The following is a 20,478-nucleotide window of genomic DNA, read 5'->3' on the forward strand; positions in this document are numbered from 1 at the left end:
GTGGTGGGGGTGCGTGTGGCGTGGAGGCGGCGAGTGCTGGGGAGGGAGGAAGTGAGCTGTGGGCGGTTTGGGTGTCAGAGGCTGTGAGTTCAGGGTCCCGTATGCGGAGTCCACAGGCCTTGGGCTGAGCTCAGACTGCAGACTTGGGGTTTGGGCTTCAGGGGAGACCCAGCGAGAATCTTGTACTCTGGTGGCACACAGATGCCTGAGTTCTCTGGGGGGCCAGGTGGTGCTAAACCCAGGTCTCCAGGGCCAGCTGTGCCTGAAGGCTGCCGGCCACAGCCCCCAGGAGCCCAGTGGCCACGGGCACAGCAGCTTCATTCACAGGGCTGGTGCACGGTGAGGCTGCCTCTGGGCCCTGACCCCTGGCCGCCAGCACACTGTCCTGAGGCCTGCAGGCTGCTCACTGCCCGGGGTGGGCTCCTCTCTCCGCGGTGTGGGCCCTGCTCTGGGCCTTGGGGGCTCAGTGGCTTCTCACAGGGACAAGGGATGCACCCCTTCAACTCCAGCCTTGCTGCCACGACCAAGGCTTTTGCAAGGAGAAGCAGACCTGGCTCGGGAAGCAGGCTCATCGTGTAAGTGCTTCTAGTAAATCCCTGTAGGATTCCCCACAACGGCCCCCATCGCTTTGTGCCCAGACCTGCGTCTCACCGAAGCTCCCCCCTGGGTTCCTCCTGCTGGGTGGCTGGGGGACCCCCCTCCTGTCCCAGGGGGAAGTGTGCCCACAGGCCAGGCCGCTGCCCTGCTCTGGGTGAGCAGGGCAGGGTCGCAGACCCAAGATGCCCTTGGAGGCTGTGCTGGACGCCCACCCCCCCAGACGCCCTTCCCACCGATTCAGCACACATAGGGCTTTCCCGATGGTGCAAAACCAGTGTTTATTCTGATTTCTTCCCGAGGTACACAGGGCCATCAGGCTGCGTGCTCTTGTCCAGACAGGGCGGAGCCCCACAGCACCACGAAGTCTGGGGCGAACAAGGCACAGAGGTGACACCAACTGGAGGGGAATGTCCCAGCACCAGGAAGGAGGGGCTGCTGGCCACAGTTAGGGCTGCAGGGACCCCGAGGGACAAGGAGCCCTGGGGTGTATCCAGGGATGCACATGGAGCCAGGTACATGCCGGGCCAGGTCCTCAGGGCACTCACAGCTCCACATGGCTTGTCCTCCTCCCAGGCCCCTTCTTCATGGCCCTGTCATGGCTGTCCGGGTAACTCACCACAACCACGTGGGGGTCTGGAGTGGCCTACCACTCCGACGAGCCGTGACCCCGGGAGACAGTGTGGAGAAGGCGAGGCTCAGATGGAAGGGGGAGGGGACTTAGGCGGCCGTGTCTCTGGCCAGGTGTGGAGGGGCAAGGGTGAGCTGCTGTCAGCCCAGGCCCTGCCCAGGGAAACCCTGAGGGGCTGAGTGAGGACCTGAGTGTCCCTGGGGTGGCAGGATCTGTGCAGAGTGTGGCCAGGTCAGGAGTCAGCATGTAGACTGAGTCAGTGATGGACCGACGTCCCGGGACGTGTGACTGCAGCGGCCTCCTCCCCGTGGGCTCTGCCGGCCTGTCTAGGCCTCACTCCGGTACCGCAGGCGGGAGAGCCGGTCCTGGACGGCCTGGTCACTCTCGGGGCCACCCTCAGCCAGGCGGACCACCCTGCCGCCCAGGACGAGGTCCTGCACCTTGTGTTTGCTCACGGAGACCAGGCCGGGTGGGTTGGGGCTGGCTGGGCCCGTCAGGAGGATGCAGGCAGCGTGGCGGCCTGGCTCCAGCAGAACCACTGGGGGGACACGGCTGTCAGGGCAGGGGGCTGGCTGGTGTGGGCCTCCCCCGGCTGGCAGGCCTGGGCCCACGGGGATGCACTCACCCTGGAAGGCGATGATAGGGGCGGAGATGATGTCCAGCTCCAGCAGGATGCTGGGCAGCGTGGGGTGGAGCATGTACAGGCAGCGCTCGGCAACTCCGGGCTCCTGCGTGAGCACGGGGTGGAGGGTGAGGCCGACACTCGCAACTGAGACCTCGCCTGGAGCTGTGTCCGCTTGGGTCCCGGGAAACGCCAGCACCAGCCCTGCACCCACTTCCTGCCTCCCTTCCCCGCCTGACCCTCCTCGGGGTCTTCCGGCTGCTGCCTGTCCACCCCCATCTTCCTAGCCCCCCTCGTCTCTGCCTGCCCCGGGGGGCTTCTGTCTCCTTGCACGCCCCCAGCCACTGGGTCTGCCCCGCGTTGTCAGCCAGGACCCAAGACTCTACCGTCTGGTTGGAGCCAGTCCGCTCGTGGTCGCCCCAGAAGAAAAAGGCGGAGCGGTGGTCCGCAGTGGGCAGGCTGGCGGACGGCGGGTCCCCAGGGAGGCCCGGGAGGGCCTGGCTCCACAAGATGGCCCCGGAGCTGAGGTCCAGGAGCAGGACCTGTGGGGGCGGAGGACAGTTTGCGGCCCTGGGGGTGGCTCATGGGGCCCTGGTCCCACTCCCAGCTGCGAGCAAAGCTGAGGCCGGAGGAGGTGCCGCTGACCTGTCTGTTGGAGCCGGTCCCATTCTCGACGAGCACGGCTGGGGTGTCGGGTTTGTAGTGGCCGAGAACGGGTTTTCTGGAAGGAGAGCAGAGAGGGGCCTCATGAAGGGCCTCTGTGAGGAGGTGCCCGGGACGGGGGCCGTGCCAGCGAGGAGGGGCTGCTGTCACCAGGGAGGTCTCACCTCCCTCCACAGGCAGGGTGGCACCAGGTGACAGGCAGTGGCGTTGCCCCCAGGTCTCCCTAGGGGGACAGGCTGGGGGGGGCCCAGCTCCCTGCAGAAGGACCCCATACCTCAGGACCTGGGCTGTGCTGAAGGTCCACCTGGGCGTCAGGTCCTGCCCGTCCAGCAGCACACAGGCATCAGCGCTCACGAGAAGCAGGTCATCGCCCGCCTTCCCCGGCACATTTATCAGGTGGCGGATGGCCCCCGAGCTGCAGGGGCAGGAGGGGTGGGACGGGGCCCCCGCAGGGGTGGGGGCGGGATGCTACACGTCCTCTCCCCCCACTCCCCAGTGCCCCTGTGGGGCTCCCAGTGCTCAGCTTCACGTTTCTTGCTTTTCCAGTTTCAGGATCACAAGAGACCCTCGCTGCATGCAGGGACCAGCAAGCCCAGGGGCACCCATCTTCTCCCAGTTTTTATTCCATTTCTATACGCCAGGTTTCTGAGTTTGAGCCCAGGGTGACTCCAGACCCCTGGCACATGGCCTGTGCCCCCCATGGCTCCTCACTCCCCCCACCTGTGCACAGGCAGCCTGTGTGATGCAGTGCTGAGCATGTCCTCCCATAGGGGGTCGCTCTTGAGCGCGCTGTCCCTCCCGCTGACCTCGTACAGGCCCTTCACGGAGCGGCTGCAGAGGGCAGTGCCTGGGAACACAGAAGAGCCTGGTCCCCTCTTGGCGGGCGAGACCCTTGCATCCCTGGAGGCACAGCCAGCCCCACACCCGCCTCTGCCCGGGTGCCAGCAGGACCGTGAAGGAGGCCGTCCTGGGGCCGCAGGTGCCACATACCACAGGGGACGAGGATGTAGTGGGCACCCGCCCTGGTGACGTGGAGGATGGAGTCGCCGGTCCCGTCCACACCCAGGCTGTCCGGGGAGCTGACCTGCTGCCCGGTGCCACCCGAATAGATGTAGCCACTGACCTGCAGCACATGCGGAGGAGACGGGGCTCAGGCCGCTGGCTGGGCCGTCCGGGTCGGACAGAGGCTGGGAGACACGGGGCTGCCTGCGTCGTTCTCAGAGCTGCGCCTGGGGCTCTGGCGGGGAGTGCACTCTCTGCCACTCTTGGGGGCCCAGAAGCACCTACTGGGTCTGCAGGCGCCGGAGCTTGGGGCCCCGGACGAGACCCCGAAGGGGAGGCCGCACAGCTGGGATGGGGCAGTACCTGGTTCTCCTCCTGGACGAGGACCAGCAGGTCCGGGGCCCCATCGGCATCGAGGTCGGGCACGCGGAGCAGAGGGCTCAGGACGGACGCGTTTCCCCTGAAGCTGTGAGGCTGTCTCCACAGGGTCTTCCCTGAAATGGAACACAGGACCCGAGCGCTGTGTGCATGGCCGCTGGGACATGGCCCACAGGCACGGTCAACAGTGTCCTGGCGGCAAGCCCCTCCTTTTCCCACATCGTGTTTGCAGGTTGGCTGATGCGGACCTCCCCCTCCTGGGCTGGCAGGGCCTGGCTCACCGCTGCTCTCAGGGGTCACACGTGTGCACGCACAGGGCAAGAAAGAAGGTGCAGGCTGGCGGGGACCCAGGGACTGCAGGTGCTGACCTGACGGCATCTGACCCAGGTACAACCTGCCCAAGTCCGTATTTAGACATGTTCTTACATTTCCTCTTTGTTTTCCTGCCTGTCCTTAAAACCACAGCTTATAAAGCAAGTGCCACCTTGAACCACCCTAGCATCAAGGTGCAGGATTCCTCAGGGCCTTGGGAAGGGACCTAGGCCTGTTGTCTTTAAGGCGCGTATGTGCCTTGGGGCTCGAGCTGGACAGGCACATACCCCGCTCCCCCTGGACCTGGCCTGGTACCTGCCCCTGCCCTGCGAGTGGGCAGCAGCTGGCTCCCCCAGCCCCAGGCGCCCACAGCTGCACTGGAGGGGAGGACAATGCACTGTGACTCCTCATGGCCCTCAAGCCCGTGCCTTCCCTCCTGTCTAGACTTGCTGCCCCGAGAGTGCGAGCTGACCCTCCGAAGAGCGCGCAGCCCTGAGACCCTCGAGCCCAGGGGGCCCACTGCAGCGAGCAGCCCACCTGTGAGCGTGTCCACAGCGACGAGAGGGCCAGGCCTGCCGAGGACGATGCAGGCAGAGGGTGCTGCGCTGCCCCTTGGCTGCGGGACGCCACACTCCACAAAGGCCCTGTCCTGGGCCACAGGCCGCTCCCAGAGGACGCTGCCGCTGGCCCCGGACACAGCGGTCACGAAGGTGCAGGGGCAGGAAAAGCCTGGCGGGAGGGCAGCCACTTGCTGCAGCGTGAGCCTGGGCCTGGCCCTGAGCCCCCGGGGTCAGATGGGGAGGGGGCGATGCGGGTGTGTCCAGGACTCCCACCAGCTGCCTCCCCCAAACCCCGAGAGGGCCAGGGGACCCCTCCTCTTCTTGCAGGGAGCACCTCAGCTTTGGGATAAAAACAAAACTTACCTTCATCAGCACAGGAGAGGCTGGAATTGCCGCTGCTGCTGTTGGTGTTTTTATAAAGAAAGAGAATATCCTGGATCTTGTCCTTGTTCACGTCTTCTGCAGCTAGAAAGTCATAGGCGACTGGAAAGGAAACCCCAGCTACATTCCCAGGCCAGGCCTGGCACGCCCCGCTCTGTGCCCTGGGGCCGGAGCTGGGTGCGGCCGCACACAGAGGGAAGCAGGGCAGTGCCGCCTCCGCGGGCTGGCGACCCCACGCCCTCCGGAGGGGGCATCAGGTGCTAAGGACAGCTGGGCAGCACCTTCTATTCAGGGCCGAGGCCCTCCCTAACCAGCCTGGGATCTGGAGTCCACACTCACAGGGGCTACCCCTTCCTCCAGTCAAGGACTCAGATGACAAACTACATGCTTTAAAATCAGACATCTAAAGGAATGAAATGCTGCCCTTACCTCACCCTGGGTACAAAAGTTTTCTCAAAATGGATCAAAGACCTACACTGAAGAGCCAGAACTATAAAAGTCTTAGAAAAAGAGACATAGGGGCAAACAAACAAAAGAAAACAGCACAGGCGACAAAAGGGAAGAACAGGTAAATTGGACCTGATCAAGGGGCACTGTCAGGAGAGGGAAAAGAAGAGCCACAGAAGGGGATGAAGCATCTGCAAACTGCATCTGATGAGGAGGATCCAGAGTGTACAACAATAAAAACAACCCAATTCAAAAATAGGCAAAAGACTGGAAAATATGTTTCTCCTAAGAAGATGTATAAATAGTTCATAAACTCACAGAAAGACACTCGGCATCACTAGTAATAAGGGAAACGCAGATCAAAACCATGATGAGACACCATCTCCTACTTGTTAGGATGGCAATTATTAAAATAAAAGAAAACCAGAGTTTCTGGCCCGGAGCCCTGGTCCTTTGCTCCTGGGGATGTAACATGCGGCAGCTGCTGTGGAAAACAGCCCAGCACTTTCTCAGAAAGCTAACACAGAATGAGCCTGGGCTCCGACAATTCCATTCTTCGGGTGTGCAGCCAACATAACTGAAAGCAGGGACTCAAGTAGTCACTTGTACAGGAATGTTCACAGCTGCATTGTTTACAAAAGCAAAAACATGGAAGTAAGCCAGGCGTCCATGGGTTGAAGAGTAAACAAAACATGATCCGTCCATAAAAGAGATTGTTATTCACCCATAAAAAAAGCGAAATTCTGCATCAGGCTGCAGCATGATGAGCCTCGAGTGTAGTCAGCCAGTCACAGAAGCCACCTCCAGTCACAAAAGCCACCTCCAGTCACAAAAAGACATCTCCGGTCATGTGAGGGGCTCAGCACAGGCCCCTCCAAGAGATGAAGCAGATCAGCGGGCAGGAGGGCTTGGGCGGGAAGGCAGGTGGAGAGTCGCCTTGTGTTGGCCACAGAACTTCTGAGATGACAAAAGTTTTCAAATAAGCGATGATGGTCACGTGGTCTTCTGAACGAATGCCACTCAGTTGTTTACTCTAAAATGGCAACTTTTTTTGGTGATACGCATTTTACCACAAAGATAAAATTGAACACCAGACAAAGACTTTCAGAATTAAGCGGTGACGAGCTTGGTAAATAAACCCTCTCCTCCAAAAATAATGGTAAAATGAGACAGAATTGTCAAAAGCTCCCATTTCAGGACTCTGGGAGCAGATTGAAGGCACACGTTAATGGAGAAGCACTGGTTTAAGACACATAACCGGAGCACTGGGCTGCCTACCCTCCATCAGCCGGGGACCACATGGGCTAAGATTAGAAAGCAGCAGCTTCCTGCCAGAGGGACTGAAGAGGCGAGCGACCTCTAGGGCAGGCGGGGTGGGGGGGCAGGCGGGGTGGGGGGGCAGGCGGGGTGGGGAGGCGGGCAACTTCAGAAAGGATCACAGACCTCAGTGTCAGAAGGAGAACTGTAACGGGAAAAACTGGAGAAAATCTTCATGACCTTAACTTAGGCAAAGAGTTCTTAGATACCACAAGCATAATTCACACACAAAAAATGGATACATTTGATCTCATCGAAATTTAAAACTTTTGTGCTTCAGTAGACACCCTAAAGAGAATGAAATGATAAGCCCCAGACGAGTCACACATATTCACACATCATATATGTGATGGAAGACTTGTACCTGGAAGATATTAATATAAAAAACTTAAAAAATTTTGATTGACGTATATTTGATTAACTACGTTGTGTTAATAATAAGACAATCATATTTTTAAGTGAGCAGAAGATACGAATAGACGCTCACCACAGAAGGTATAAGACCAGCCAATAATTCACGTGAACATTGCTAGTCACCAGGGAAATGCGAACCACACTGAGATACCACTTCACACTCACTAGGAAGGCCACACGGCAAAGACCACAATGAGTGTCAGCCAGTAGGGACATGAAACGGAGGCCTGGAAAGGACTGGAGTCAAACCAGACTTAGTGTGAGGTTCAACAACCCTGTTCCTGCTGGTCTTCCCAAGAAAAACAGGATACGTCCACACAAGGATTTGTACACAAATGTTCATAGCAGTGTTACTCATGAAAGTCAGGAACTGAAACGACGCAAATGGTCACTAGCTGGTCAGTGGATGAACACTCTCTCCACACAAAGGAACACGTGAGCACATGGATGAACTCATGGGAGAGAAGCAAAGATGCGTCTTACAGGATTTCATTCACGTGAAATGTCTAGGACTGGCAAGTGCATGGAGACAGAAGCCAGTGGTGGGGACAGGCCACAGCGAGGAGCCAGGTAGGAATGAGGGGACAGTCTCAATGCTGGATGCAGAGACAGCTGCCCAGGTGCTCAGGCCTTAAACTGACTAAAAGTCACTGAGTCATGCACTCAACACAGGTGGATATTATGATACATGAATTATATCTCAGTAAAGCTGACAAAAATCAACATAGAATCACATGTTACTCCTCGCTCTCAAAATTAAGCACCGACCATAAGTGGGGCTCATGGAAGAAATTCCCCTTATTCCACCAGAAAGTGAAAGTGAAAGTTGCTTAGTCGTGTCCGACTCTTTGCAACCCCATGGTCTATACAGAACTTGGAATTCTCTAGGCAAGAATACTGGAGTGGGTAGCCTTTCCCTTCTTTAGGGGATCTTCCCAACCCAGGGATCAAACCGGGGTCTCCTGCACTGCAGGCAGATTCTTGACCAACTGAGCTATGAAGGAAGCCCTATTCCACGAGAGAGGGCTTCCAGTTTGCTCAAAGCAGCACTGCTAGGCTGTGAGCACGCACGCCCACTGATGTGGGACAGCGCCTGGTGGGCAGGGATGTGCCCAGCGAAGCAGATTCAGCTGAAGGCCCAGACTGTGGACACGAGATGGCGGAGTGGGCTGGAGCCTGTCAGGAGGCCCGCGGCAGACATGCAGCCTGGTTCTCACCTTTGGGATGACCTTCTCTGCATCTATTCTGCCAGGTGCTCTCTTGGACTAATAGCTTTTTAATTCAGGAAAGTAACCAAACGGGCCCTTTCTTTTCCCAACCCCACCCATCATCCCGAGGGCACTCCTGTTTCCGAGACTCCAGGGCACCCGGGGTCCCTCGGCGCCCCCGCCGCCCACACCTGCCGCGTTGTAATCGATCCTCCACACCCCCTGCGACGCCGGCCGGTCCGGACATGGGATGATGAAGGAGACCACAAACACCACGAGGAGGCAGGCGAACAGGGAGAGGAAGAAGGCCGCGGTCCGGCAGCGCGAGAGGCGGGTCTGTGGGGCCGGCGTCACGCGGGGCTCCTTTCCTGCCGGGGCCCCTGTGTTATCCGGCACCTTCCTGTTCTCGCTCTTCAGGGGGTGGATCTCGGCCTCCAAGTCCTTGCCGTCCGTCATTGTGTGCACATCCCTGAGTTCACCTCCTGGCCACTGCGGCGGCGACAGAAGGAGAGGCGGTCAGGAGCTGGCGTGGCCACGGCCCATCAGCCAGGAGAGGCAACAGAGAGCATCACGGCTCCTCTGGAGAACGTCTCTGAACAGGGAGGCCGTGGTCTCAGAGGCAGCAGGCACCACGACTCCCGCCTGCTGACCCGGGTAGGCCAGCCAGGTGAGACTACAGCAAAGCACATGTTAAACATTAACCATGAACTGAGGCACCTCTGACTGGCCTCCCGCCTGCCCCCAGGGAGGGGCTGCGCTTACTCATGGTGTGACCTGGGCGTTGGGCGAGACCTGCTGGGGCCTGCGTCCATCCCTGCAAGAGGGAACAGCAGTATTCAGGAGGCTGAGGCTTAGAGTGGTAAAGGCACGGAGAGCACACGTACAGCTGCTGACACACAGCGCAGCAAGCTGATTGTTGCTGGAAACGAGGTGGGGGCCACCTCCCTCCTTCCAGCCCCCTCACCAAGTGCACCAGGCGTGGGCAGGGAGGGAACCCGGGGAGGCTGGCTTGGAAAACACAGTGGAAAACACTTCTGAAGAAGTGAACCACTGACAGCTGCAAACCACCACCACCAAGCCCCGAGCTCTTCGTTGTGTGAGAAGGAAACACACTGCTGTTATTTTAGTTTTTGGCCGTGCCTCTTGGCATGTGGGATGTCAGTTTCCCTGCCAGGGATTGAACCCGAGCCCCCTGCAGTGGAGATAAACCGCTGGACCACCTGGGAAGTCCCACACTTCTGCCTTGTGTAAGGCAAGGTATGTTATTTTGATCCTTTTTAAACAGCCAAACCAGTGTCCTAACGGACACAGATCACATTGAGAGGACGCAGGAGATCACAGGGTCTGAGTGGGTGAAACCCTCACCCACCCAAGAGGGAGGCCCTGCTGGAGGTTAAAATCAGGACAGCGGGATGGGCTCCTGCAGGGTGGGTCAGGGAAGTGGGAAGAGACTACAGTGCACATGGATTCCCAGTATAAACTTTTTACTTTCTCACTTTAATGGCTTTTCTCTATTTCTATAATAAAAAGCTGTGTATACATCCACTAGAGCGGCTTTGGTAATAAAGTGAAAAAATGTAAGAGTGGAGGAGGAGGTGGGGACCCTGGGTAAACAGTTATGTGCAGCTGGGGGGGCCAGGAGGGGGGCATCGCAGCAGCTGCTGCAGAAGTGGCCTGGCGGCTCCACAGACGGTCAGACACGGGGCAGCGGTCTGACCCAGCAGCGCCACTCCTGGGCATCCCCCCAGGAGACCAAGAGCACCTGCACACAGACACTCAGAGCTTCATCATTAGAACCACCCCAGTGTCTCTACAGGCGGTGGGTAAGCAGCACAGGTCTGCCCACGTGACAGAGTATTACACAGCTGTGAACACTCACTCAGTGAGACTGTGCAGACACAGGTCACACTGAATGGCTTCACTGATACAGAATGTCCAGAACAGGCAGCTCCCCTGAGGCAGAAAGTAGGTGAGTGGGTGCCAGGGGCTGGAGAGGTGACTGCCAAAGGGTGTTGCTTTGTCTTGTGATGTAACGATGGCTGCGGACCTCACACGTGTACTAAATGTCACTGATAGTAAGGTTCATGTTAGGTGTACATCAATCACTACAACTGAAAAACCTCATCTGTGCCTTCTCCTCAATGTTGAGACAGGAGTGTTCACATCGTGAAAAGGTGAGCCTGTCAAGGAAATGAGCTGGACACAGGAAATGGAGCAAGGCTTGTGACCAGGGCCTCCTTGCAGCCCGGCATCTGACTGCAGGGGTGGGGGCGGGCACCAGGAGAGAGGGTCTGGGAAGCCGGCTCATAGGCAGGTCGTCAACAGTGGGCGTTTCAAACAGGTACCCTCGTGCTGTAGGTTTACCTCCTTTGCCAAGTGGTGGGCATTTTCAGCCCTGCTTTGGTCTCTGGAGCAGCAGCACAGCTGTGGGAGTCAGAGTGGGGGTTCTGTGCCCCGCCCCTGGCCGTGGGGACTTGGGATGGGGCCCCTCCTCCAGCTCTGTGTCCCTGACCCTCCAGGCAGTTCTCATCAAATGTATTTAACCCAGAAAAAGTGAGTTGACTAAAGGAAAGTATTAAATGACACTGAGCACGCTGCTCTCCTGTGGGCATGGCACAGGAATGGTGTGGGGCCGGCAGACAGCGGGGATGCACAGGCCTGGTTGCTGGGAACCTGCCATACTGAGAGCTGAAATCTGCCTCCCGTGACCAGCTCCCGGCCCACATTCTGTGCTGTGGAGTCACATCTAATCCCTCTCTTACACGTAAGCCTTCTCAGCGTCTAAAGAGCATTAATGAAAAACCGTGTTCAGGAGGATATCGCCTGCTCAGCAGGGCTGCAGGCCCATGACAAGTGCGGGCCCTCTGGTGTCCCGTCCAAGGTGCCCGTCCCACCTCGCTACACCACCCAAGGTTCCCATTTGCCAAAAATACCGCAGCTAATGTTGGTAGACGAGAACTTGTTGGAAAGAGGATGTTGCTTGCTGTTCAGGGGCTAAGTCATGCAGACTGTGCCAGAACGGACGGGAGCCAGAGAGCCAAACTCAGAAATCGGTGGACACTGGGGACCCGAGGTGGCCGAGGCTCTGCGGGCCCACAGCCAGGGGCAGTCCAGGGCTGGCACCAGGCTGTGCCTCGGGCTCTCTCAGTGGGACGCTCTGTGGGCAAGTTGGTCACCCCTCCAGCTGTCCATCCACTGTGGACCACCCAGCCCCGGGGCCGGGCCCATTTCTAGCCCTGCACCCTCCCACCAGGGCCCTGGAGGAGTCTGGAGACAGCAGGGCAGGCGGAATGGACAGATGGACAGACGAGCCCCGCGGAAGCGCAAGTATCACGTGCGAGAAGCACACACGCCACACCCGGGCTCTCCGTCCACTCTGGCTGTGGAGCCAATGGCCATGGTCAGCACCTCGGGCAGAGCCTGCCCTCAGGGTGTTTTGATACTGAGGCCAGTAATAAACCACTCCGGAAAGTGAAATCCTGAGCTCTACCTTGCAGTGTCTTCGAGAGCCGTTTCAGCTCCTGTGAGGTAACAGCACCGCCGCCCAGACGGGGCCTGGGCGCCGGGGCGGTCCGGGGTGTCTCTGGTGGGAGGCTGGAGCTGGGCTGGCCTCAGGCTCTGCTGCCTATCCCTGTTAGGAGCCAGAACTCACACACTGCTCCCTGAGTTAAGAGCTCACTCTAGCTACTCTGAATAACTTTTTTCCTTTTAATCATTAACAGAGTTCCAAGTTAAAGATACTTTGTAACAAACAGGTGAAGGACACTGTGCTCCTTCTCACAGAAGGTTTGTGCTCCTAGAAGAGAAACCTTACCAACTAACATGACTTGATTCACCTGGAAACAAAACTGGTTGCACAGACCACTCCCTGGAATCCTCCTCCTTCTTGGGTCCCTATGGGTCAGGCGGGGCTCTCATGTTGGGTGGGGGGTCCTCATGCCCACGCAGCTGCCAGCCGCCCCCGTCCTCAGATGCAAGGGAGCGCGTGTGGGGGCTGGCAGCCGGGAGGAGGCGGGTCTGCAGTACGGTGGCTGGCTCCGCATCCACCTCCTGCCTCGGACACCACGCTGGACGTCCCCACAGGCCAGGGCCAGCCCTGCGAGCTTTCTGTAACATCTTGTGAGCCTATAATTAGTTCCAAGTACACAGTTTAAAAAATAATAAAGAAGTGGAGGTCAGAGCTCCCCCAGTGCTGGTGCTGCCCTGGAGCTGCCTGATCTCAAAGCTTCTGATCCACAGTCAGAGAACTGTTTGTGCTTTGTTCTGCTTGTTTTTGGCAGAACATCAACCACAGTGGAGTTTCTGCAAAGACCTCTGAGAACAGCCAACCTCCACCATGCCTATTTCAAACCAATCACTGCCTTTTTGCAGCCCCCCCACAGCAATCACTTCCCTCCCTACCGTGGGGAGAACGTCCCTGTGGTTCTCTGCTGCTCACATACAGCGAGTCCCTGAAGAGGACAGCACAGGTGCCTGAGGTCACGAAGAGCCTGCCTGGGCAGGAGGGGAGCCCGTGAGGGCGTGGCGGGGCTCCAGGGTCCCCAAAGCTGAGGGCACACCTGGACCTGGCCTGGGCACTCACAGCACTGCCCACAACTGAAGGCACTGCCAGCCTGACCCCTGAGCCTGGCAGAGGCAGAGTAAAGTGCCCAAAGTCTCCCCGGAGCCGGATCAGTCGGTTGGTGAACCCCACGCTTTTTTCTGGTTTGTTTCAGATCGCAGCTGCTCTGGTTCAATTCCACACAAAGAGGGAATATGAGAAACTTAACAGGTCTTTTGCCTCTAATACCGCAAGGAAGCCTTGGCAACCCTAACCCTGGGACGAAGCCCAAACCCAGGTGTGTTGGTTAATTAGCCCCTCACCTGCCAATACAGGAAAGACCCACAGCCCCCCGCTGACGGGCTCTCAGTAACGGGCCCGCTGGAAAGACAGGCCAGCCTGGGCACGGAATGCATATTTTCTACGTCAGCAAAACTCAACGTGGGAGCCTTGTGTACACATCCTCATCAGCATTAGGGCAACAGATGGTGAAGGAAAGCACAACCCGTGCTGGGCACACGGACACCGAGGGAATCAAGCCTCTTTCACCTCAAATGGGGCTTCCCAGATAGCTCAGTTGGTAAAGAATCCGCCTGCAATGCAGGAGATCCCGGTTCAATTCCTGGGTTGGGACGATCCACTGGAGAAGGGATAGCCTACCCACTCCAGTGTTCTTGGGCTTCCCTGGTGGCTCAGCTGGTAAAGAATCCACCTGCAATGCGGAAGACCTGGGTTTGATACCTGGGTTGGGAAGATTCTGGAGAAGGGAAAGGCTACCCACTCCTGTATTCTGGCCTGGAGAATCCCATGGACTATACAGTCCATGGGGTCCCAAAGAGTAGGACAGGGCTGAGTGACTTTCACTTTCACCTCAAATAACAGCTGTTAGGACCCAACAGAGGAAGAAAAGATAATAAAGGGCAAGGCCCTGAGGCTCAAGAGATTTGAATCCTGACCTCATTTGCACCCGTGTCCTTTTCTGTCATTTCTAAGCAGCTCTGGGACTTAACGACAGAAATCAAGCTGAGTCACAGGATTTTCGGTCACTGGGTTTTTTTTTCTCCTGATGCTTCTGAGCTTCCCAAATAACTACGAAAGTAAACCAACAGAAAAAAGAAATGAAGGGAAAAGTGAGAGGTAAGAAAGAAAATGCATCAAGATGATAAATGTTAAGGTAAAAGGTATGAGTCTAAGAATCACCTGAATGAGATAAACACGCAATCACTGTGTGAGGCTTTTCAAAGCCACCCCCACCCTCACCCCCAGCACTAAGGAGCCTCACCCAGCTTCCCTGGGTGTGTCTGCTCAAGGCCAAGCCTTCACTCCCGCCCAGCAGGGAAGGACAGAACACCCAGCAAGAGTTAACATTTGGAGGGGCAAGAAGACACAGTATTTGGAGAAAAGAAATAACTCCTTTTCCTCCAAGAGCTCTTTCTCTGAAAAGAGTTTACTGAGTCAGAGACAACAGAAAAGTCAAAAATAAAAAAGCCTCACCCTAACTCTGTTTAGCGGATAACAAAAGCACAAAGAGTCTAACAAGGCAGAGGGAGAATTGCCCCAACAAAGACCTGACAATTCTACAGAGACTATGAAAGCAGGGGGTTAACTTTTTAAACTAAAAGTTGGTAACTTTTTTTTGGAGAGATCATTTTAGAGGAGTTTAATAAGAAATGTGTCCCCCACCCCCACCCCCTGCCCAATTTCAAAATATTCAAATTTACAGCATTCCTTTTTTGTTTTGGTTGTGCAGAGAGGCTTATGGGATCTTACTTCCCCAACCAGGGATTGAACCTATGTGCCCTGCATTGCAAGACAGATTCTTAGCCACTGGGCCAGCAGGGGAGTCCCCACAGCATTCTTTGAAAGGAATTTTCAGACTATGAATCAAAGAGGACAGACTTGGAAAATTAAGCACTTCAAACAGAAAGGCTGTTTGCATATTTTAAAAAATTGGTTTAAAGTAAGTAAAATTTTTGTTTAAACTGCATGCCTTAAAGTCTTAACTCTGGTTTTAGCTGAGAATTTTGAGAACGTGGAACCACAGTCCACTCTGTGAGGGAAGAAGGAAGGAATCACCCGCTGGTATTTGCCCAGAAGTCCTGGTGGAGACACAGACCACCTCCCTCCATTCATGCAGGAATAGCTGCTTCTATTACTTGACCTTACTAGCGTGACAGCATCACAAAGCAGATATTATTTTAATCAAAGGTAACTGCAAATTAGAAAACATGAAAAACATGTAGGGAACACTCAGGAAAAACTCGGATTGTATATTAAACTTACTCTTTTAGCTTCACTAGTTAGTGAGAGAAACCAAAAGGATTTTGTCACTGGATTAAAGACATGAAAAAGTTTAATCAAGAACTGATCAGGTCCAGCGAGACTCTTAAGGTGCAGGTGAGGGAGAATCAGACTTCTCTCCGTGGGGAGCTCTCCCCCTAACTCACACTCAGCGGGGTTACATTTCAAAGGGGCAAGAATCATACAGGACGGAACACACAGCATCTGATCGTGTGTCCACTGGGCACATTGCCTTTGCTCACTTGGCTGTGCTCTGACCTGACCAGTAAGGGTGCTGGTTTCCAAGTCTTCTGTGGGGCTGGGTCCCCTGCCAGGAGGCCTTCTCAATCCTCCGAGCCTCGGCTGGACCGTGTCAAACCTCAGGAAGCTCTGTGTGAGCGCCACAGACCCGGCGGGCCACCTTCCACCAGAGAACTCGGCCTTTTTCTTTCAAAGTGCCCATGATCCTCCTCCCACAACCGCTGACAAAGAGCTATTTCAGGGCAGGCAGACTCCCGGTGCCAAACGCACGGTAGACACTGGGTAAGTGGCATTTACCTGGGGAGAAAGCTTCACTCAGGAGCTTGTCTTGGTGCTCAGACCTCCTGACCTGTAATCATGAATCGACCTTACAGCACAAGTGCCCCAACGCTTGTCCCCAAAGCCAGCTATGACGTACACAAGCGGTCTAGGAATGTCTTTGCATCAGGACTGCTCCGACAGCAGTTCACCAGAGGCATGCATGTGAGAGACGCCCACAGAACCCAACTGGGCAAACTGGGTTTTCGGCTGAGCAAAGCAGAAGTCAGACAATGCCCACTTCAGTGTTCAGCTGTTTACAGCCGAACAACTATTCCTCTTGTCACTAAGCAAATAATCTCAAGACAAAGAAGATGCCCTTCATCATCTTTCAAATGAGGTCAAATTTTAAGATCGTTCACAGTTCCTGGATAAAGACAAGTGTTTCATGGGCAGGTCAGTGCTTAGGGACCGGACCTCAGCACAATCCCTTTCCTTCACAAGACTCAAGACCTCAGGAGGTGAGGGTGGCTGGAACACTGCCTAAGAGTGAGCTAAGGAGGACTAGCCACCTGTATTTCAGATGAGTGACTATTACACAGAACAAGGTTTTGCAGATTTATCCATAAAATCACATGGGAGAAGCCTTTTATCTGAGTTCTAAGGCAGATTTAATTTCCTTTGATTCCCTCACAAACCAGTGTTTCTTCTTGTCCTCACATTAGGGAAGGCACAGCTTTTAAGAAGATAAAAGAATAACTCTTATTTGATCACCTTTCATCAATCCTATAAGTTGGTCTTCACTTGAATTTACTTATTGTTTAAAAGCTTTTGGCACACAAATGTTTAGATATTCATGAAAGTAGAGAGCAATAGCCCCATCCTTCCACTCACCCAGTTCACTGATTTCGAACAGAGCCAACCATTTCCGTCTACAGACCAGCACAATTCTCTACCATGCCCCACCTCCAGTTTTTAAAAAAGTGGCTCGTATTTTGGAGATATGCCATTTGATCTCTCAACAGCTGCTTCCTGGTTATTCATTTAGGAATCAGTGTTCTTTTTTTCAGACACCATATCCAAATTTCACGAAGGATTTAACACAGTGAGAGAGGGAACAAAATTCACCAAGTTTGTGGGTTTTATAAAGACTGATTTTGAGTGCGGTATCCAGCACATTTTGAAACAACCAACAAACCCTGTAGATTCTGACTTACCTCTTCAATTAGCTTCTCCTACCAACAGCAACTACTTCAGGTCATACTTTCATAACTTCTCATTTGGATTTCTGTAGCCCTCTCAAATCTTGATAAAAACAAACAAACAAAAAAAACCGGCCTTCATGCTGCAAGAGATATCTTTCTAAAACATCTCCTGATTATGTCATTCCCCTGCTTGAAACTCTTGACTAACTCTTCACAATTTGCCTGCAGGTCTTTTCACCACCTGGCTCTTACCAACCTGTAGTGTCATCTCTCCCCAACCCTACACCGAGCATCTGTTCCCTCAGTCATAAGGTCTTAAATGCCCACTCAAACCAGACCACCCCCTCCGCACCCGCCACTGCTCCTTACTCACTGAGCCACTGGTGAGACCTGCCCCCGGATGGCAGAAACTTCAGAGGGTATCCCTTCTTTGTGGCCTTTGTTTTCCCAGGATAAAGCATAGTGCATGGCATAAAATAAACACACACGTTCACCTGTCAATAAACGTCCAATTCTTCCTACGCTCTGCTTGTAAACTTTTCTTGGAAGAGTAATTCATCAATGCATTTTTTTGTTGTTGTTTTTCTCTTTGTGGGCTTTTTCATAAATGCATTTATTAACAGTTTATTTTGAAATATACACTGTGCAGGAGCAGGCGACTTTTAAGACCTGGTTTGAAATATACAGCATGTATCAGATGTTGGGGTCAGTTTGACTACCTGACATCTACTCCTTCTCTCTATAAGAGCACCTGGATTTTCTCTGGGAAAATGCACTTTTCCACAAGCTGACCGTGGTTCTGGTAACTCTGAGAAGAGCTCCTTTTCTAGGGTTAGCTAACTAATCAGTTAGCTAACAGGGGTTAGGATCCAACTGGAATTACAGAGAAGAGTCACTCTTCCCACAGGAGTGGTTTTAAAATAAGTTCACAAGCTCTTTGATGTGCCTCCCTTCAAGGTGAAGTCTTTAGGGACCTTTCTGGCAGTCCAGTGGTTAAGAATTTCCCTTTCAATGCAGGAGACGTGGGTTCGACCCCTGGCAGGGGAACTAAGATCCCACATGCTGGAGAGCAACTAAGCCCAAACGCCACAACAAAGACCCAGCACAGCCAATAAGTAAGTAAATGCCTACCGGGCCCCTTAAAACTTCCCTGAAACACTTTCCTTCCCATTATGACTACCCAGAACCAGCCAAAATTCTACTTAGACCTGGGCTTCCTAGTTATGTTAGAGACCCACTGGATACATTCTAGGTATATCCAATATACCTTGGTCATATCGTTTTTTTAAAAAATTAAAAGGTGAAGTCTTTTGTGCTTAGTAACGCTAGCAAATAGAATGTGGCAGGAGAACCAGCAAAATTGCAAAACTAGTTCATAAAGGTGTGGTGGCTTCACCATCCTCTCCTCTGACGTCCTGCTCTGAGGCGATGGGAGGACGTGGGCCCTGTGCAAAAGCCCTCCAAACTAGGATATTAGGGCTCCAGCCAACATCCCACAAGGCACTGAGGCCTTGAGTGAGCAAGCTATCCTGGAGTCAGAACCTCCAGTCCCAATCAAGACATTAGAGGACTGTGGCCCCAGCCAGTATCTTGGTTGCAACCCCATGAGAGTCCTTGAACCATAATCACCTAAGTCACTCCTGAATTCCTGACCCACAGAAACTGATAATAAATGTTTGATGTTTTAATCCATTAAACTTTGTGCTGATTTGTTACAGAGCAGCAGATAACTAATACAAGTAGGTAGGACAGAGTCAGGAACCTGAGAAGAAAGCCAACACATAAACAAATTAAAGAGTTATGTGAGAAGGTGGTGGTACTAGTGAGACCCCATGTGCCATCATCAGATCCTGATGGTCTCATTTAAGCTGCTGGTCCCATTTGTTTCTGGTCCCCTGGACAATCCTAAATGAAAGCCAGTGGAATCCCTCCAGAGGTTGAACTAGTTTTTAATAGATGCTTGACACTCGAAGCTGAAAGCACTAGAAGCAGTGCAACAGGGGCTCAGAGAACTGGTAAAATGTCCAAGCAAATCTCCACTTGGTTGCTAACAGGGCCATTTCCATTTCGCTCTTTCCTGCTCCTAATGTTGCTAACTTATTGTACTTACTATCTGTATCTTCCCATAGAATTGAAGCTCCTTCAGAACAGGAATTCCTTGATGAGTGCTAAATCCTTAGCACAGAGAACCGTGCCTCAACCCCTCCCCTCCCCCCTGCACTTTCTGAGTTCCCTTGAGCTGGTGTAACTGCAGGCTCACAACCAAAGTGCAAGAGAGGAGGCGAGAGGTCTGGGTGAGGCTCAGGACATCAGCAGCCTGAGTGAGTGAGTCGCTACTCTTTGCTCATGAACTGCAGCCAGCCAGGCTCCTCTGTCCATGGAATTCTCCAGGCAATCAGCAGCCTAGGAGGAGGCAAGCCCATCGCACAAGCTCCTCGGCTGAAATTACAGGGTTGTAAGGATTTGCCTGTCAGTTCCCAGGCAGTCAGTTCGCGGGGGAGCTGGAAGTCTCACAGACGACAGCGTTCTTCCTCCTTTTCAACTCTGCCTCGCTTTTGCTTAGAAGACAGGCTGCAGAGAGCGATCACCTCATAGATGAGTAACCGTCAGCTGAGCTTTGGTTACGGGGCCGGTCGTCTGACGGCGCTGTCCTAGTAACAGGACGTGGATCTCTGACAGTGGCTACAGGCAGCTCACGGGCATCCTGTCTTAGCATATTTTTAAATTACTCCCAGGCAACCCATGAAGCAATGGCTGGCTCGCTTCCGAGCCTAACGAGGGGTGGGAGTTAATCCTGTCCTGGGGGAAAAGCGCGGCTGAACTGAAGCTCGGGCTGCGGGAGTCGGATCTGCTCGGAGCGCCTCCACCCACGGGGCGGCAAGGACACACGCGGACCCCAACGCCGGGCGGTGGGGGCGAGCACGATCGGGCCCTGAGGGCTGGGGTCTCCCGGGACCCCGCGGCGGCGGGGACACAAGCTGCCTGCAGGGAGGAGGCGGATCGCGCGAGCCCCGCGGCGCGCACGCGCGAGGAGGACGAGGACGCGCTACTCACCTGCCGCCGCGCCCTCGCGAGGCTGCCAGACCTGCTGCCGCGCCGCCGCAGGCCGCTCGGGCCCGCCCCTTGCGTCACTTCCGGTAGGGTGGGGCGGACGAAGCGGAAGCGCCCCAGGTCAGGCTCCGCCTCGCGGCCCGCACAGTTGCCGAGCAACGCGGACGGCGGTGCGGGTCCGCCCGGCGAGTTGCGTTTGGGGCTCCGGCGGTTCTGCTGCGGTTCCGCGGTTGTCGGCGTATTGGAGCTTCTTTAGTAGGTTTTCAGTGTGTTGGCCGACACTTCCTCTTCCGGAAGTGCCTATTCTGGTCGTTGGTCCAGTTTCTGCTCAGTGGGGTGTGTTTTCGTACTATC

The 20,478-nt window shown here is 54.8% G+C and overlaps 1 protein-coding gene across 23 annotated transcripts; it reads right to left on the minus strand.

Moving 5' to 3' along the window:
• Positions 1 to 856: 856 nt before the first annotated feature.
• On the minus strand, positions 857 to 20,191 carry FAM234A (family with sequence similarity 234 member A). Of its 23 annotated transcripts, XM_081558458.1 has the most exons (15): positions 20,128 to 20,191; positions 19,184 to 19,724; positions 17,568 to 17,742; positions 17,086 to 17,173; positions 8,721 to 9,018; positions 5,126 to 5,245; positions 4,740 to 4,931; positions 3,876 to 4,006; positions 3,501 to 3,633; positions 3,231 to 3,357; positions 2,785 to 2,925; positions 2,493 to 2,568; positions 2,234 to 2,389; positions 1,851 to 1,953; positions 857 to 1,763 (listed from the first exon to the last, which is right to left on the minus strand). In XM_081558458.1, the coding sequence occupies exons 5-15, from the start codon at positions 8,983 to 8,985 to the stop codon at positions 1,552 to 1,554; spliced, it is 1,656 nt and encodes a 551-aa protein (XP_081414584.1). In that variant the 5' UTR covers positions 8,986 to 9,018; positions 17,086 to 17,173; positions 17,568 to 17,742; positions 19,184 to 19,724; positions 20,128 to 20,191; the 3' UTR covers positions 857 to 1,551. The 23 variants fall into 23 exon arrangements, with proteins under 23 accessions (XP_081414584.1, XP_081414585.1, XP_081414587.1 ...); XM_081558459.1 differs by lacking the exon at positions 19,184 to 19,724; XM_081558461.1 differs by lacking the exons at positions 17,086 to 17,173; positions 17,568 to 17,742 and adding an exon at positions 9,292 to 9,343 and having other exon boundaries at positions 8,721 to 9,202.
• Between the last annotated feature and the right edge of the window lie 287 nt (positions 20,192 to 20,478).

Source organism: Giraffa tippelskirchi, chromosome 13 (genome assembly GCF_054371585.1).
Source record: "Giraffa tippelskirchi isolate mGirTip1 chromosome 13, T2T-mGirTip1v1.2.pri, whole genome shotgun sequence".
Lineage (NCBI taxonomy): Eukaryota > Metazoa > Chordata > Mammalia > Artiodactyla > Giraffidae > Giraffa > Giraffa tippelskirchi.

Coding starts and splice junctions, on each gene's coding strand:
- FAM234A (XM_081558453.1), bottom strand. CDS start 8,985: ATGACGGACGGCAAGGACTTGGAGGCCGAGATCCACCCCCTGAAGAGC. Junction 5,246..8,720: donor GATCGATTACAACGCGGCAG/GTGTGGGCGGCG, acceptor TTTCCTTTCCAG/TCGCCTATGACTTTCTAGCT. Junction 2,926..3,230: donor CACAGGCTGCCTGTGCACAG/GTGGGGGGAGTG, acceptor CTGCCCCTGCAG/CTCGGGGGCCATCCGCCACC.